At 37.0% G+C, this 18683-nt stretch overlaps 1 protein-coding gene across 13 annotated transcripts in view; it reads left to right on the forward strand.

Annotated features, from left to right (window-relative positions):
* The window catches only part of KMT2C (lysine methyltransferase 2C), a 201238-nt gene that overhangs the window by 147020 nt on the left and 35535 nt on the right, over positions 1-18683 (forward strand). For 11 of the 13 annotated variants that reach the window (XM_030008068.2, XM_041122094.1, XM_041122098.1 and 8 more), the window contains 11 exons: positions 1504-1623; positions 4198-4328; positions 5969-6155; positions 11661-11765; positions 12119-12166; positions 13347-13484; positions 13654-13686; positions 13769-13888; positions 16025-16163; positions 16413-16627; positions 16744-16817. In XM_030008068.2, coding sequence (XP_029863928.1) covers positions 1504-1623; positions 4198-4328; positions 5969-6155; positions 11661-11765; positions 12119-12166; positions 13347-13484; positions 13654-13686; positions 13769-13888; positions 16025-16163; positions 16413-16627; positions 16744-16817 — 1310 coding nt within the window. The remainder of the gene's footprint in view (positions 1-1503; positions 1624-4197; positions 4329-5968; positions 6156-11660; positions 11766-12118; positions 12167-13346; positions 13485-13653; positions 13687-13768; positions 13889-16024; positions 16164-16412; positions 16628-16743; positions 16818-18683) is intronic. The other 2 variants (XM_030008076.2, XM_041122103.1) reach the window with 1 other exon arrangement.

The following is an 18683-nucleotide window of genomic DNA, read 5'->3' on the forward strand; positions in this document are numbered from 1 at the left end:
CTTTTTGCAGGTATCTTATTTTCTGAAATACTTGGTAAGCGTAATTTACTAAATATTTGCAGGTGACTTCTGGCAGTGAATTTTAATGAATTCAGTTATTGGATTAATTAATTTATTTTAATTTATTAGTGCAGTCAACTCTTAATTATCTTGACTGTGGATTAACTGTGTCCTGGGTGCAGAAACACTTGAGCTGTCTCCAGGCAGAAAAAGCTAGAGGTACCTAAGTGACTCCATAGGAAGTAGCTCTGATTCATTAGGGCTAAAACTGAACCCAAGATAATAAGCTCCGCTGAGACACTGCCTGGCTTTTCAGGAGCCCCTGTATCACATACCTTGGTATGTCTCAGAATCTGTGTTAATGTGTTGGGTTTGTGTTTCATTATGCAGCCTCCCACTACTGTGGATAAGACGTTGTAGTCTTTGCAGTCACAAATACTCTTTTCACCAGTCACACCCATCCTGCTTGCATATCCTCTGATTATGAAGATAGTAGGGGAGGAGAACAGAGGCAATGAAATGATTGAGGAGGTGAAGGCAAGGAATACAGTGAAGGAAGGAAAGGAAGCAGGAGTTACAACATGGTCCACTTTCTCTTGCTTCTCTCTCAGTAGCTAAACAGATCTCTACCACCTTTTACCCTCCCCACATCGTTTCCCACACTGCTGACTAAGAGCCCTGTCTCAGCAGGTCGTGCCCATGTGTATATTGCCTTCCGTCATGGGCCCACCCTGGGGAGATGGTACAAACCCACATCACTAAACAGAGATTTCCTTCTTCTCTACAAGTAATGTACCTCAACAAGCCATTTATTTCTACTGCTGGCTCCTCAAGAGAAGAGAGTTTTGTTTGCTTGGTGTGGTTTTGGATCATCAGTTGAGCAGCCATCTATTCGTTTTCTGCAGCCAACAATTGCCCTGAAAAATGAAACAAACCTGAATCTGATGCATGTACATACATACACACCCAACTGTAAAGGATCAGGAGCACTGCAGTCAATCTTTAGTGAAGGTTTCTGGAGTTTCAGGCAGTATGGTGTTGATTAATTATATTTTTATTTTTGTGATATGTCCTTCTCTAGTACCGTCATTTGGAGTGGTGGGCTCTCTAGAGCAATTTGTAGAGTTTTTTTATGGTTGTTTAAGGTTCTTTAATAGGTGTCATTTGGTAGATTGACTTCTAATTCTAGCAATTCATCAGCTTGCCAAAGGAGGGGAAACCCAACATCTGAAAGTTGCCAGGTTTGGTGATTTGAGCTTCTTGTGGATGTTTTACAGTCCTAAAATTCTGATCCTTTTTGATACTTACATATATACCCACCGAGACATTAGAATTCTGAAATGTTTTTTAAAACTCTGAATGAAAACTCCTTAAGTATCTCAGATTCATTCTTAGACCTCCACAGATGCAGTAGTCCCCTTTACCTGCAGAATAATTTTGGCTGTCATTCTTACTTTGAAACATAGTTTTAATCAATATACTGAATTTTTGCTTCCTTGTTAGGTATTGGTGGATTTATGGTACGTCAGAGAAGTCGTACGGGGCAGGGGAAGACTAAAAGATCTCTCTCCAGGAAAGATTCTTCTGGATCTGTTTCTGAGCAGTTGCCTGGCAGAGATGAAGGTAAGTGCAGAAACTTGTTTTTAACTTTTTGTTCATGCTTAATGCAATAAAAATAATGCAACTCATTAACATACAGTTCTTTCTAGAGATATGCTACAAAGGAAAAAGGTCTTTGTGTTTGTCATGATGACTTTATTAATTCAACTGAAAATACTCATTCCTACATACTTAGAATTTCAGCAGAGCCGATGATTTACAAAGAAACTGAAACAATGAATTGCAGGCTATTGTGAGAGATAAATAGCGAGGATTGTAGGGACTGCTGTATTGTGTCAGAGCTCTGTTTAGCCTAGCTTTGACCAGCAGAAGACAGAAAAAAGTGTAAAAAATGAGGTAAGTTTAGAGCAATCCTCTTTCTGGTACACCTTCCCCTAGATGTAGTCCTGATCCAGAGGTGTCTTCTGGACCATCAGTTTTAATACTCAGCAGCGTTCCATGTTCCACAAATGTGTCTGATATTTTTAAGTATCAATATATGCTCTGGAAAACCTTATGTTAGTGGGTTCAACGATATGCTATTGTTGCATGAAGAAATAATTCCTTCTTATTTTAAACTGGATATCTGAGAGTTTCATAAGCTACCCTTGCACTTTGTTATGAAAAATTATTTTTAAAAAATCATTGCATATTAATTTGTAATACAGAAAGATTTTCTTGACGTGTGTCATATTCCCCCATCAGTTGTTGTCTTTTCCAGGGCTGAAGAATCCTACTCTGGTTTCTCTTCTCATAGCAAAGCCATTTTAATGCATCTGACACTGTAGTACTCGGTAGATTGGGCACCTAACAAGAAGTCAGATTTTGTTTATGGGCCTTGTTCTCTTGCTTGCTGTGTGTGATTAGACTAAATTATTTCATCATCTGGATTTGTTCACACGATCTAATCTAGAAAATATTGAGGTATCATTAAGGTGAGATGTGGAATATGTTTAGTTCAGAGCCTGTTTCCCATAAAGTCAGTAGAAAGAGGCAGCTGCTTCTAAAGGTTGGCTGATACCATCTCAGTTAAAAGACTCTGGCCTTTGATTTCTGCTGTTATTCTCTCCTGTCTGTTTAGCTATTGTGTTTTTAACCTTTCTAGAGCCAGATCAGTCTCTTGCTATATATTTGTACAACGTGGTGGAGACTGGATCTTTACCACAGCATCCAGGCAGTATTAAAAACTAAGTTAAATGTTGCCCTTGCTTGCATTTGTAGAACTACTTTATGAAGCCAACAAATGTTTCTTTTACCAGTGCAACCCAGTATTCTAGCTAGGTCCCCTATTCAGATACAGTGCTTGCTTTCTCTTTAATATTAGTGTTATAGCTGTGTTTTTTCTGCTTTGTAAATATTCATTCAGTGTAGTATACTACATTGTGTCAGGCAGTGTTGAAAATTTTGCTTTAAAGTTTTTAATTTCTGTAGGGATCAGCTCCTTTAAGTAAAAAAAAAAAAATTGGCTAAAAAGTCAATTCCCCATTCGGGGTAACAGTACAATGCATATTGTTAAAAAGCGGTATTCTTAAACAAGTATTCTTCAGTTAAAAGTTTGAGCTTCTTTTTGTCTGCTCAGGCTCAATTGCTTGTTAAGAAAAAAATAACTCAGAAAATCTTTGTATGTTTTAAATCATTGTAGCTTGCTGAGAGCCTGCTTCTCAGCTGCCAGTACTCATCAGCTTTACCAAGTGTTTTGCTGCTCTTGCCATGTTCCACCCTCTTTTTCTGCAAAAGCTCACTCTCAAACAATGCAGAGGTCACAGCATTGGTGAGCCTCATTCTACTCACTGTCCTCTGAATATGGTACAAGAGATTACTGCAGTACAAAGCATAGCTGATTTTACTACCACAATAATACAGTTTCTTAAATAACTTCCCAGGGTCGTTAACTTCATGTAATTAGCTTTGGCAAGACAGATGTAGCAGGACTTAGAAAGTTCTGCTTTCACCTGCGGTGTTTTCCCTGGTTGGTTGAACTAAAGTACTGAATGATTGATGAGCATTGTGTGCTTTTGTGTTTATTAGAAAAAACAGTGCCACTTGGAATATGATACCTGAATAAATGTGTAATTTTTCTTGAAGGGCTTCTTTATCGATTTCTTTTTCTGGCCTGTTTATTATTTATATGACAGTCTTTTCTCAGATTTAAAAAAGAAGTTTTTTAATTTGAGAAGAAGTAGTGTATAAAATGGAAGGTGATTAAAGTGTAACTCTCCATGATTTTGGAGATACTACTTCAGTGGAATTATCTTTCAAATACCTGGTTGAGTAACACCTCTAATTTCTCTCAAATTACCATATTTTTAGGTGGATTGGAGATAAAAAAGTTAAAGGTCTGTCTTCAGCCAGCGAGGTACAACAAGGTAGCGATGTGATTAGTATCACATACAGTATTTCTTACTGCCAGAGCCCAGATGCTCAGGTGGCAGTTCACAGCTGGCTAGATAAAAACCACCTTTAGAATACATCTAGAGTGATACTCAGTAAACCCATGCATCCAGATAGGTAGCAAGATGTGTTAGGTATGCTGCCACTGTACTTCTAGAGCAAGATATTGAGTATTTTATTTATTTGTGCCTGAATATTACTTTTTAGGTTGGACAGAACAGCTGCCAGACACTCCAGTTGAGGAGTCTACCCCAGCTTCTGAAAGTACTGAGAAAATAAAAAAGCGTTACAGAAAAAAGAAAAATAAACTTGAAGAAACCTTTCCTGTCTACTTGCAGGTAAAGCTATTGGTAGACTTCTTGTGTAAATCCATTTAAAAACCTGATCTTTGTGTGTTGATTCATAGTTCATTTAAACCACTAAGGTTTCTTTTCCGATTCCCAATTTATCATTCAAATGAAACAGGTTTTCTGTAAAGAATGTTCATAAGTTTGCACAGAACGCTGTATATTATGTTAAATCTCCAGTCCTCTGGTGTTATTTCTCAATGTATAGATCTCTACTTGTTCTGATAGGGTTGGGGGTGCAGGGAAAGAAGCCTTTCTTTTCTCTCTGAACTGACACATGACATTTTCAGCACTCAACTCTGTAGGTCGTCTTAGCCTGATAAAGACATTTCCTCAAGATACTGGTTTTTCTTTTCAGAGGATTATAGAACATGATTTGATAGGGGAAACTTGTTTTCCTACAGTTTTGTGGTTTTATATGCCCTGCAGCTCCCTACCACAATAATCACTGTTCTTTCCCTGCCATTAATTCTCTGATGTCCCTAGCAGGTAAGAGGTAGCAGTCATGGATAATACCCAGGATACTAATGGTGATTGAGCAACTTACCTACCTTCAACCAGTTTATAAACTGACTCGTTTATATATGTCTCTCACTGAGAACATTATTTGGTTCGGTCTTCTGCTCAGCCACCCTTTTCATGAAAACCTTATTATCTTGTAGATGTTCACCAAACTTCATGACATAGACTATATTGGGATTGAAAGCAAAGAATTGACAGAGAAGCAGAACAATCTGTCTAAAAATAATTTGTATTTCATAAGTGGGGAATTCAGTTAGGAAGAAAATAAGCAACATTTCCTTTGGATTAATGAGGATAAATATTTTTTTTCTTAATGCATGTTTTACTCCTGTAAAACATGCAATATTCTTAGATTCTTCTTTTGCTCATCTTGGAATAATTGATACTGAAAAATCTATCTTTAGCTTTATTTTTAGCAGCTGTGTCGTAAATCAAGATTTTAAAGACTACATGAAAACAGAAAAAGTTCTTATATAATGAATAAAAATTGGCTTGAAAATTTGATAGGTTGTTATCAAATTGCTGAGTACTCAGGCTTAAGCTACATAATATTTTAAGATAACTAATGCAAGTTAAACATCTTCAGGTGTTTTGTTACTGCAGTTTGATGTTAGAATGATTTTGTGCTAACTGAAACATGGTGTATGGTCAGTCCAGAATTTGGACCACAGTGCGCTTGCATGTTTTCCATAAAATTCTTTTGTGGCCTTGATCAAGTTGCCCAGTAGTGTTCCCCTTGTTCAGCTGTCCTTTTTGTGTGAGGAGAAATATTTTAAATACTGAAAAACTTGTGATGTATAACAACACTTTATCGGTACACTGTCTGTGCCACATACATGTAAGATGACTATAGGTTTTCTGTATAATTTAAGGTGTAAATTTAATCATAAAATAGTAATAATGTAGCTGCCTCAGCTAAGTTGTATCCACTGTATCCATGCCTCATAGCCTGCAAGAGATAGCGCCATACTGGAAGGCATGTAAGACTTGAGACTGTGTTTTTGTATTTCCAGTAATCTTTGGCTTTTAATTTTAACTTTGGCATTTAACAAACTTTTTCAGTAGATACAGTGTTCTTCCTACATTGAATCATTTTGTCGTCTTTGCAGGAAGCTTTCTTTGGGAAAGACCTACTAGATACCAGTAGACAAAATAAGATGAGCCTAGATAATTTGCCTGAAGAATCACTTCCACTCTCATGTAAAACAAATCTGACCACCAGTTTCCTGGATCCTTCGTCTGACCCCCTTCTTAGCTCAACCTCCACTCCAGCTCAGGCAAAACTGGGACCTCAAGGTATACAAAGCTAAAGTTAGTGATAATTCAGTAGTTTGATTTTGTGGTTGCAACTGGGGCTTTTCCACTCTCTTTTCCACTTTTCTCACAATGTTTATGTGATGTATTTTCAACATTCTGTATATTAACTGTCCTTGTGAGGTTAAGTTACATTGATAATCAGGGATATTGAGCTTCAGGGCTCCAGCTGTTTCAGAAAGAGCAGTGGATGGCACAACAGTTGGCACTTAATGCAAATCTGAAACTCCTTGACTGTAACATCTATGTCTATAAAATTAATGAAAATTAATTCTGTGTAACAATAAGCACACAGATCCATTATAGAAGATGACAAAAATACTCTTAATTAAAAGATATTTTAGTAGCCTAGTGAATATTAGTTGGATGAATATCATCCAACTTTTATTTTCTTTAATGTTTTAGATTATTTTAGGTTGCCAGTCTCCTCGGAATTTTTGGTTCACCATGTCCTTTCTGAACATGAGTGCCCTTTCCAGGTACAGTTTGTAGCCCCTAGGCAATCTTTTGCTTTTGCTATTGCAAAACCTTACTGAAGTTACTGCTGAGAGTTTTGCAAATAGCCAGAGGGTTGTAAAGTGCTGCTGAAAGGGCAGCTTCACACAAAGGAGCAATTAAAAGTGAAAATCTTACTGTCCCCTCCAAATTATTTTTTTCTCTGTGTCTTGTAGTGTATGCTGTTAGCTAGAGGTGTCTTACCATTCCGTATTTTTTAAAAAACTGTTACTGTTTCTTGTGTATATTAGTTAATTTTTGGCTTATGTTTCAGCTTGTCCTCACAAGTTTTTCCATTTAGAAGTGTTTACGCACATTGATAGTTTCCCATGTCCAGAGAGTCATTTGAAGAAAAGTCATTTATTTGTGATTGTTACTTAGTGAAAATCTGCTAAATGAAAAGCAAAAGGCTACATTATAATTAAACATTGATTCCTATACAGTTGAAATTTTGAGTAATAGAGAATGCAAAAGTTACCATCCCCTGAAGGGGAAACAAATGGAGTGTTTCAAGGTCTGTATTTCATTGGTTCCAACACTACAAGAAGATACGCTCACATAGACTTTTTTTCACCCCAGCATTCTTTTGAAGACAGAGAAATACAGATTCAGAAGTCTTTGCTGGCCTATCCAACTGCAAGATTAAAGTTACTAATGTTCATGTATTATGGTAGTATAACGTTTTAGAAATTCATGAACTTGATGTTAATTTAATGTTCTGTTTTTCCAAAGTTTGACAAATTTTTAAAAAACCTGTTCTTTATGAATAAGCAAAATTGTAAAACTTTGTCATTTCCGCTTCTTTTTATTTAGAAATAAATCATAATGAGGTGGCTATTAATAAACAAATCACTAGCAACAGTTTTAGTGGATAACCTGCTGTCTTTCCCATTTTATACGAGAGACTCAAAGGAGAGTGCTTTCTGGCCATAGGAATGTTCTCAACAATTGTCTCTCAACTGTTCAGATTTCCAGCCAAAACTGTGTCCAGACGGAGCTGTTTGTTGTAGTTGGAGCGCCAGTGGGTGAAGTCATCTGCCACTATTGATCAGTTCCAGTGCAATTTTTCTTAACTCTTTCACTGTGACTTTGTGGGAGACAGTTATTTCCACAATAGCATCCACACGTGTGTGAGAGACAGGTTCATTTTGCGTGATGGAGACCCTGGCAAATTGGCTAACTGCTGAGCTAGCAACAGTCACGTCTTCCCTTCTGGCTGTTATTGCAGCAGAGCTGGAGGTGAGAACAGTGTCCCGGAGCACCTGTGATATTTTCGTCATTTCAATACAGACCTGTCTTTGGAGCAGGAACATGAACTGCTTTATTCACTGCACTGGGAGGCTGCAGGACTGTGTTGTTAACCAACTGTGTTACTTTCCTACAGTGCTCTCACAAGGATTGCTGACTCCTGTGAGAGTCCTTGCTTAAGTGGATAGGTCTTTTCCACAAGGAAAATGTTCTTTTTGAAACTCCACTTGTTTAATTCCAGGATTAAGGGTTAGATATACTTGTTCATCTTCCAAAGAGCTCTCAAGCATCTAAAGAAGTTGTCCTGTCTGCTTTGCTTTTCAATATGTGCGTAGGACTGCTAAGGAGTTGAACAGTGATCTGTTCAGTCTGCTCATGAACTGATAGTGCATTTCAGTGACATGTTCTGTGACTGTATATTCTTAGAGCTTGATTAAGGGTAGCTGAAGCTTTTGCAAGACAAGATTGCAGTAGTGATAGGGATTGGCAGAGCTGGCCACAAGAGGGTTTTTGGAGTCCTTTGTTCACTATTGATTTCTAGTAACTGTGACTGAAGTGAGCTTGAGGCTTCCAGTCCTGATTTCTGTCTGGCAAAGAGGTTGCACTTTTTGTTTTCAGTTACAAGACTCACCTTTCCCATGGTTTTATAACATGTAGCACACTGCACAGTGTATCCTGCATGGGACCAACTTAAAATTATTTCCAAGGCAGTGCCAGAGCAGAGTGCAAAGGCTTGCTCACTGGGAACACAGAGGACCAGATCTCCAGGGTCTCCCTGGCTGTTCATGGGTAAAGTTGAACCTGGTGATTGGGATCTGTTGCATTCTGAGTGGTGTGAGGACTGTCTACATCTCTCTTGAGTTTCTTGACCTGGGTGTGTCTGATGAAAAAGAGGCCACTTGGTGAGGTGTGTTCTGTGAAGGCTCTGGCAATGTGGTCTTTCCTTCAGTTTGAAATAGCTTAAGTTCAGTGTATTTTTTTTAGGGATGCTGAAAAAGTCATCTGTTTAAGTAGGGTCTCCAGATAATGCTAAAGAAATTCTTCCTAGACAAAAGGAGAGGAATCGTCTGATTCTCTGTGCAACTGATTCAAATGCTGCTGGGACATTTTATGACTAGATATGTTATTGTGTGATTAAACATCTTACGGTGGCTGCAGCCTTGGGAGAGGCGTTTTTATTCTTTTAGAACTTCATAAATAAAAGTAAATACATTGGAGGAATCAGGATCATGAGATAGCAGTAGAACTGTGCTCTCTTAGAGATGCAGCATTACAAGGAAATTATTTTCCTTTTTTGCTTTGTCTTAATTTTCATCTCCATTCTGAAAGAGTCAAATTAATGAGCAGTATTGAGCTATTTGTTTGGCAGCAGATGTCAACCAGCTATTGATTCTGATCTGAAGCAGCTGACTAAAGTGATTCAGTTGTTCCCAAGATAATATTTAGCACACTTGGAATTAAAATGAGGGAAAAAATAGAAGAAAAATATAAAAATATGCTTTAGATTAGATGTCTTATATGAGACTTATGGATCATAGAGTCTAGCCCTCTGCTATCACCAACACTCTGCCTTTTTATAGACTTAACAAGCTCCATTTTGAAAGCAGGTAGCTTTTTTTGGACCTACTAATCTCATCAGAAGGTCATTACAGAATCTGATTGCCTTAATAGTTAGGAGCCCTCTAATTTGAAGCCTGAATTTATTCATGGCCAGTTTGTAGCTATGGGTGGTAAACTCTTCAGTTGTATCTTTCCACCTGAGCTCTTTCTAGCTACTTATTCAATGTATTTATATCCAAATTGGAAGTCGAATTTTTAGGGACTGTTCCCAAGCACATTACTAAGGGCTCTGGAGAAAAACACCATAACATAAAATACTACAGAAGTATTAAAGGCTGCTAATACAGCCTGGGTGCTTCCTTCATAAGGGCTTTTTTCTCCCTGATACTTACCTGCCTTCCAGTAGGAATTGAGGAATGTTAAAGAACAGCTAAAGTCAATCCTTTGCCTTACCAGCCAGCTGAAGTCATTAACATCACCTTGCAGTGGTTGGTGTTGGTTAGTTACTTGCATAATTGGTATCAGACCAAATTGCCAGAAGAAAAACAAGGATCCTACCCACCCCCCCCCAAAACCAAACCCAAACCCTAAAACAGCCAAACCAAACAAAAAAAAACCCCAAACCCTACAACTAGGTTCTGTTTAAAAGCTTACATTTCATAGTACTTTTTATCAGGTACACAAAATAACTATGCCCACAAAGTGATGTGGTTTTGAGGCATTTTTAAATACTTCTGATATCAATAGGAGCCATATTATTTATGTAAGTGTAAACATACTGGTCTGCACTGGTACATCGATCCACCTAGTTGAGTGGCAGACATAAAACATGATTTAATTAGGATGGTATCATCTTGTCTACATTACAAAAGATAAAAATGAAGAATAAAAATAGTAAAGTGAAGAAGAATCATTTTCATTTTGACTTTCAGTAATGGTAGAAGGGAAAAGGGCTGTCTCTGAAAAACAGCAGAAGGAACATTTAAGTCACTGTAAAATTTAGCAGCTTGGAAAGTAGCCTCATGATATAAGTAAATCCTTGGCATCAGGCCTCTGAATTAAGCTAGAAATACTTTACTGGGGCAGTTGGGTTGTAACAGTGGGAAAGATAACCTGTGTATCTGTGAAATATGTTTGCTCTTCGACTTTCTGGTCCCTCTTTAACCTGCCCATATTTGTTTTCCACATTGTACGTGGTATGGTTTGTATTGATCCATTTTCTCTGTTTAATTATATGTGTATTTGTATATTTTACCATCTTTTCATGATTCATTGCTCTTGCAATGGTTGCTCGTGTAGTCATGATAGTTTGCAGTTTTTCTGAAAAATATTTTTCTCAACTTCTGTTTATTTCTCAAACAATTTTCTTCAAATGTGGCACATCTGTAATAGACCTAAAAAACTAGTTAATAAAACCAGATGGGCTATTTGGAGTTGTTTCTCTCTAACGGACTGGATGTCAAGTAGATAATCATATCCAGAATTTATTATTTACTATTAAATAATTTATTGCTTGGACTAGGCCAGTTTTTCCTAGACAACAAACAAACATGAAATTTCTACCTCTGGCTGTTGTCACTTCTTCAGGATTTCTTCTCATCTTAAAAATAGCATCTCCAGTTTCCATTTAGTTACTACTGCTTCTTACTCTTACTTCCCTATCAGGGTGTAGTAACTGGTTGCTCCATAGTGTTAAGAAAGATAGTGGTGGTAAGAGAAGTAACTGATCACTTTCTTACCCCCTTTTTTTTTTTTTTTTTTTTTTTTAAATATTCCCTGTTGATTTGCTGTGAGCTGTGTCCTTTATAAAACGTGTTTGTTGACGTTTACATTCATAGGCCTTTTGTGACTTAGAGGTTGCAAGTTCTCACTATATCTTGGGGTTTTTTCCCCTAAAATCATCTGGTCTTTCTTCCACATGACTGATTACATTATCACTTTTACTGTATTGGAGAAGATACTAAGCAATGTAAGCATGTAAAGGTGGCCACAGTACTGAATGGGAGAGGATGGCTCATCAGCACAGCCTCTCACCCCAGAGTGACTTCCAGTACATAAGACACTATAGAAGGCCCTTATAGCTGGTAAATCTGTGTTTGAGTTTATAGCTCAAGCTATAGTACATCACCAGAGTCATGTTTAAATGCCACGACTGGTTGATTTTATTTATTGCATCTTATACAGGTAGCACCGATGATCCTTTAGCTGATCTTTCTGAGGTCTTAAATACTGATGATGATATTCTTGGAATACTTTCTGATGATTTGGTAAAGTCTGGAGATCATTCGGGTATGTATGTTTATAAGGTCTCGTTGGTATTTGTTTTCTTTTTTTCTCTTTATTATAGATGTCTTTGTTGTATTATATCTATAGGTCATGCTCTAGGTGATTTCAGATACAATTTTCGTATCTTAAGAATACCTTGGCTTGAGATGATTTCGTTGTCTTCTACCAAAACAAAATCCCCAACCTTTTCAACGTTTTGTTTTACTTGGCTCTTTGCTTTGCTGCTTAAGAGAGAATAAAATGTAGCTGCCGTTGTCTATCATACCTGCGTAGCTTTTTTCAGCATGCAGCTTTTTCTTTACTTTTTTTTGTTTTCGTGTTATAATCATCCATTTTATCTGGTTTGGGTCCTGTAGGTCTTGATTTATGCACTTTCCAGGTTGAGAACTCACCCTCCCCATTTGGTAAGAAACTAAACAATGGATGATCCATGGTTAGAAGTAGTCATCTTTCCTAGCGGTTTTAGCTGAAAGAACTGCATGTGTAGAAACTAGTACTCCTTTACTGTGTCACTAATTCATGCTTTCATTTTCCACCGTTTCTGTGGTGTTTGAGTCTAACACGACCTATATAAACTCTGCACTCCACATTTAAGAGTACTGCATAAAGTTTTGCTTACAGCTTTTAAAAACCTTCCTGAGTTTTTGTGTTTCATGATACAAAACCATGCATTTTCTTGCTGCCACTGTTAATTTTAATATTACTTCTAGTAGTAGCGTGTAGTTTTTATAATAGCGGTATCTTTTGTAAATTAAAAGCATTTTAACAATGTGAATATATTAAAGCATGAATAAAACAGACAGCATCAATCTTTTTGTTTCCACTGGATGATGATTCATCACTTTATGTAAAACACAGGTTGACAATAAGTAGAACGGCATGTTTTGTTATTTTAAATTTGGTTCTATTTGGTATCTAATACAGAAATATATTTTCAATACTGAAGTGTGTAGTTCTTTTTTTCAAAGATCTTTCTCATCCGAGAGATTTATTGACTTGTAAAGTATGTTAGGAAATTTATGTAGTAAATTATGTTCTCTCAGTACCAACAAATCACTTTGATGTAATCCAGAATATTCAGTAGTTGTTTTTGAAACAGGAACTGCTATAACTTGTTTGACTTTGACTACACTTGAACAGCACTTCAGTAGATATTTAATGTACTATTATAAGAACATTTGGGGTGAACCTTAAGGTACATGAGGATGAACCATATTGACTACTGGTGTGATTGTTTTTAAAATGTGAAAAATAGTTATAGTGGAACTATATTTATGTATAGTGAAAACTATACACTCAAAAACATGCTGTACCTAAACTCAGTAGTCTTATTTCCTATTCTTCCAGTTGCATTCTTTTCAATTAACATTCCTCAAACAATACAGTAAACAGGAGGTAAATAGTGGGCGGTTTTGTTTACTTTTTGTAATGAATGTCTTATTTTGCCTTACATTTCAAATCTTAGAAAATCTTGGTTTAGTTGATAGCTCAGCTATAGGGGGGAAAAAAAAGTTTTATGCTCTTTATTCTATACCAATAAATTTTACTATTTATGTCTTCACTTAATATTCTTTCTTCCTTCAGCTGGATTGGATATTGGTCCCATCTCTGATGATCCTTCTTCTCTGCCTCAGCCGAATGTCAACCAGAGTTCACGGCCATTGAGTGAAGAACAGTTGGATGGAATCCTCAGTCCAGAACTAGACAAAATGGTCACAGACGGTAATTTTTTTGTCCTTGATCTTGGTCTTCTAGAAAACAAGTAGAAATCATCTTTTTCTCAAATTACTTATCTATGTATTGTAACATACCTATTTGGACTTGCCTGCAGAATTAATTTTATTGCATCTTTTGATGATTACTCTTTCTGTGTTGTCTTTACTTTGTCCAGGTGCTATTCTTGGCAAACTGTACAAAATCCCAGGTATGTGTTCTAATCTTTGTTGTCTTTTATAAAATATAGTTTGTAAACAATGCCAGCCAACTCATGCACAGTGTTTTTGCAGAGCTAGGAGGAAAGGATGTTGAAGATTTGTTCACAGCTGTATTAAGTCCAGCAACCACGCAGCCAGCTCCTTTGCCACAGCCTCCACCTCCACCACAGCTCATGTCTTTGCACAGTCAAGGTGTGTTCCTTTGTTATATTTAAAAACAGCAGCCTGGTCAGGAGAGTTGTGCATCTTTTAAATACTGATGTGATAGTAGGACACACCTTCCTTTCTGCTATTGTTAATTTGTGGAATCTGCTATTGTTAATTTATAAAATAATATTCTAAAACTGTTCTGAAGGGGTGTGTGATTAACATGCATGTAAATATTGCTAATAGAAAAGGACAGTTACTTTAGATTTTTCTGACATATCAGAGCTTTTATTTTAGCTGACACTTCCATAGTTTTGAAATTTGTCTGTGATAAAGCATGTGTTCTCTTCTGACTTGATGCTTTAATTGCTTTTGAGTACCTCCTCAAGGGTAAGGAAAGAGTCTGTATAACAGTGATTTACTGAGTCTTAATTCCTTTAAGAATTCAGTTTAACATATTAGCTAGTCCTACCCAAATAATAGAGAGAAGGCTAAGTAATTTTGAAATGTGTCTGGGAGATTATGATTTATTTTCTTTGTTACTACTAATATTATCATGAGTTGATACAGCATATTCTTGCTCTTACATTGAAAGCAAGGGGCAGATTGATTTTATTTATTGTTGTTACCAGTAGAGTTGTTTGGGGTTTTTTTGTTTGTTTGTTTTAGCAGTATGTATGAGCATAATGAAATGCACTCTTTTCGCATCAGGCATCATCTTTAGTGGATTTTCCCTGAGCTCACGTAAAGAGTGTCCATTCTGTTATACTGGTACTACAAGAAGTAGTATGCAAACTGATTTCACCAGTGAATTAATTAGAAGAAAAATGATTGGTTTCCTAGTTGGATGGATTTCCATAAAAAGGAAAGACTTCAAAAAGTCTTAGAAAGGAGAGAGTTTAAAGCAAATAATGAGGTGATATAAAGCAAGAAATAATACAGATATCATTGCCTGTTTCCCAGTTACTTGAGTACTTGGAGATAACTTCAGCATTTGAGCTCTGTAAGATTGTTTAACTTCTCCCTGTGGGAACTGCCAAACAAAGTTTTAGATTTATAATTTGGTTCAGTTACGGTGTAACGATCCACATGTTTCTGTGAGATAAATGCTTCAGTAATGGGGAAGCTTGCATTGAGTTTCAGCAATTTTAAATAAAATTAATGCTCTCTTCCCATAAAGACATGTGATCCTACAGTGCAAACCAGAGGCCTGACTCTCCATCCTGTTTGTTTGCCAGGTCTTCACAGTTACTCTATACTACCTATTTAGCAGCTATAATAAAGCACGTTCTCTTAGATTTTGAGTTACTTTGATCCAAACTGTACTTGCTGCATAGTGTATGTGATCTGTAGGTCAGAAGGCAGTCTCCTAAAGCATAAGAGAATGATACAGTGTCATCCTGGAGATGCATCTAATTCCTGAGCTACTTCTATGCTTTTAAGAAAATACTGGGATAACAGTTATAACAGCACTTAAATGACAGGGATTCAAAGGCCAGTGTTAATTCTATGTAGGAACATCTGCAAATACCATCTGCTGCAATGAATCTGCCTGTGCCACATTTGTAATATTGTAATCAAATAAATAAAATTTTCTGCCTTCATACTGCTAAGCTGGACATTTAATTAGAAAATGCTGATGCTCATTTGACCAGATTTGTTTGTTTCATTGGTTACAAATTAGGGAGTTAGTAGATAATGAGGCTTACTTTGGTGCACTGCTCAGAAGTCTCAGAAGAGGAGGTGTTTAATTCAGGTGGCTAATGATAGTTCTGCAAGGACTGAAAACAACCTTCTCCATGCTTGCTGCTTGGATTTGGGTGTAGCAAATGTGACAGACCATTAGCCTTTAAGAATATACCTCAATATAAAGTGCAGTACCGTAGCATGGGCTACTGCAAAAGTTTTGGAAATCCATTTTAAAAAAACTGATTTTCAGACAAGGAAAAAAAAAAAAATCTGTGCAGGGATGTGATACAGTAGGAAAGAATCCCTTAAGCTTGTAGGGAAACAGTGTAAACTGATTTAAAATCTTTTGCAAGAATGTACGGTCGGTACTATAAAATTTTAAAGGGATTAGTTTTTCATTGCATGAGACATCATTTTTTCACTGAAAACTTCCCACTCTACTTTAAAAAGTAGTCACCCTTTCAGACAGTAATTTAAACTACTTCTTTCCAGGAGAGAATGCATTTCCAAGAGTGCCCCTTATGAATGGTCTGATTGGCCCTAACCCTCATCTCCCACATACAGCTTTGACTGCTGGAGGTGGACTGGGCACTTTCTCTCCCATTACACAGCAACCTTATACTGATACCAGGTAAGTCAAGATGGGAAATAAAAAATCTTCAGTTGTTTAGCATCTATCACTTGCGGGGTGGTGGTGTTATTAATACTATGACATTATTAGTATTTAACTACGTAGTTCTTGACAGCCACTACAAAAACTTACATATTCTTGCAGCCCGTTCACTACTGAAATAGCAAACTGAATTATTTTGCTAATTTTTTTTTTTTTAATATTGAGAGCAATCTATCTATAAAATAAAACCCTTTTCTGATTTGTCAGGGATAAGAACCCAGCGTTCAATCCAATGGTAAATGATCCGAACAGCTCATGGGCACCATCTGCTCCACCTTTGGAAGGTGAAGGCGATACAATGTCCAATGCTCAAAGAAGCACTCTTAAGTGGGAAAAAGAAGAAGCTTTGGGTGAAATGGCAACAGTAGCACCTGTTCTCTATACAAATATCAACTTCCCTAACCTGAAGGAAGAATTCCCAGGTGAGTGATTTACTGAATAGAGTTAAATATTTTGTAGCAATTTATGCATGTTGATTTGAAAGGATGTAACATAGACTTACCAAAGCCTTGCATATTAACACATTTTTTGATTGCAGACTGGGCTACAAGAGTGAAGCAGATTGCTAAACTGTGGAGGAAAGCAAGCTCACAGGAGAGGGCTCCATATGTGGTAAGAACAATTACCACCTGCGTTCACATACTTCAGCAAACATATATTTCACTTACAAGGTTTTCATTTGTTTTTTTAAAATAAATTAAGTTTTAGGGTTAGTGAAAGTTCACTTACTCCAAGAACGCCTTTGTAATTTAACTTCCGACTCTGAATACTTCTGCCTGTATTCTTTGCTTTTCAGTCTTGGAATAAACTATATTAGTATTGTGCAATATAAAGACATCAGCTGAGACAAGAACATTTTTGGTTCCCACTGCCTTTTTGCTACATCTGATTCATGGCCTCAAGTGTTGTTTGCTCTTTCTCCTTCTGCACAGGATCTCACCAGTTTCTTCAGAAGGATAATAACAAATCATTGTGTGACTTTCTGTCATCTTCCCCTCTCACTAGTCTTTTATTTTTTGCCCCATTAGAGTTGCTGAAGACTTTCACCTGTTGAAGTAACCGTTCCAGAGGTGTCAGGGCTCACATCCCTACTTCCCTCATTTTCTTCTACTCGTGTGTTCTTGCCTTACTATTCCCCTTCACTGCTTACTCTCTTCTATTGCTTTGCGGTGGAAACTTTTCTGTATCTTCCATGTTGTGGGGAGCATGAAGGACTCCATTTTTCTCTCCAAAAGTATTCACGTTCTTCACATCTGAGTCAAGTGAATACATGTATTTGTAGTAGCTATCTGAAGTTAATGTGGTCATTCATTCCATTCTCTAGAACTTCTGCCATTCAAAGGGTGACCCTTACACTTTGTTGAAACCTCTTGTTGAAGCCTGTCCATATCCAAATCTCAGAACCTATATTATTCATCCTTTTTGACCTTCCCAGCCATTGTTAGCAAATGTGATTTTCTTTAATTTCCTGTCACATCTGCATTCTCTCTTGGTTCTCATCTTTTCTTTGTTTCTTCACAACAGCAATTGGATGATCATTCTCACTTTGTAGATTTTTGTGGATTTCGCAGGGTTATGTTTTCAGTCTCTTAGCCTCCCCCTACCTGCACTTTTTTAATATAGTCCCATTAGTAAGCAAATTTGATTCCCATGCATGTTGGTGACTCAGAGCTTAACAGTACCAACATCATCTCCTACTGTCCAAATTAAAAAATCCCCTTATCTCTCTGACAATTTTTAGAAGATAAATCATGACCTGAAACTCAGTGTGGGAAGTGGAGTTCTTGGTCTTTCCAAAACTCTTTCCACTCGAAAGAATAATTCTCTATTGTCTTCTTTGTATCACTGAGGCATCATCATTATTCTGCTTTTTATTCAGGCCTGTAAGTTCAGCACCTTTGGACCTCTATGTCATCTTGTCCATGCTATATTTAATCTTTGTGATTCCTTCTGCGTAGTATTTATAAGATACTATCCACTTACACGGGTGGATTTTGATCCAGGCTTTTATCACGTCACAATTGTTTCTATTACTGATTTTTTTCGTTTTCATGGTTCTTCACAAATGCAGTCCTATTCTCCTGATAGATATCCAAAAAGCAGTTGCAAAAATTATTTCCTTCATGTTTGGGAGGAGGGTGCATGCAAGTGCACACACATGAGTATTTACATAGCAAGAAGCAGTTATTTCCTCACAAAAGTTACAGGCTGTGTACTCTTGCCGTTCAGCTGTTGCTAGTGTTCCTGGCATTGTGCATGCAAAAAGCTGCTGTGGTACCTCTCCTGAGGGACTTACACTCTGTGGGGATGAGTAAAGGGTTAGTAAATTTTCACTGTAGGCTTTTTACTTTCCTTAGTATGTACAATCCCATCACTTATAGGGTAAAATGACACTAATTTTTCTGCTGATGTGACACTGGTGCTCTCATCCATGTCACTGTTTCATTGTTGGAGGGGAAGGATTAAAGCCTTTTCTGC

This window comes from Aquila chrysaetos, chromosome 3, assembly GCF_900496995.4.
Source record: "Aquila chrysaetos chrysaetos chromosome 3, bAquChr1.4, whole genome shotgun sequence".
Lineage (NCBI taxonomy): Eukaryota > Metazoa > Chordata > Aves > Accipitriformes > Accipitridae > Aquila > Aquila chrysaetos.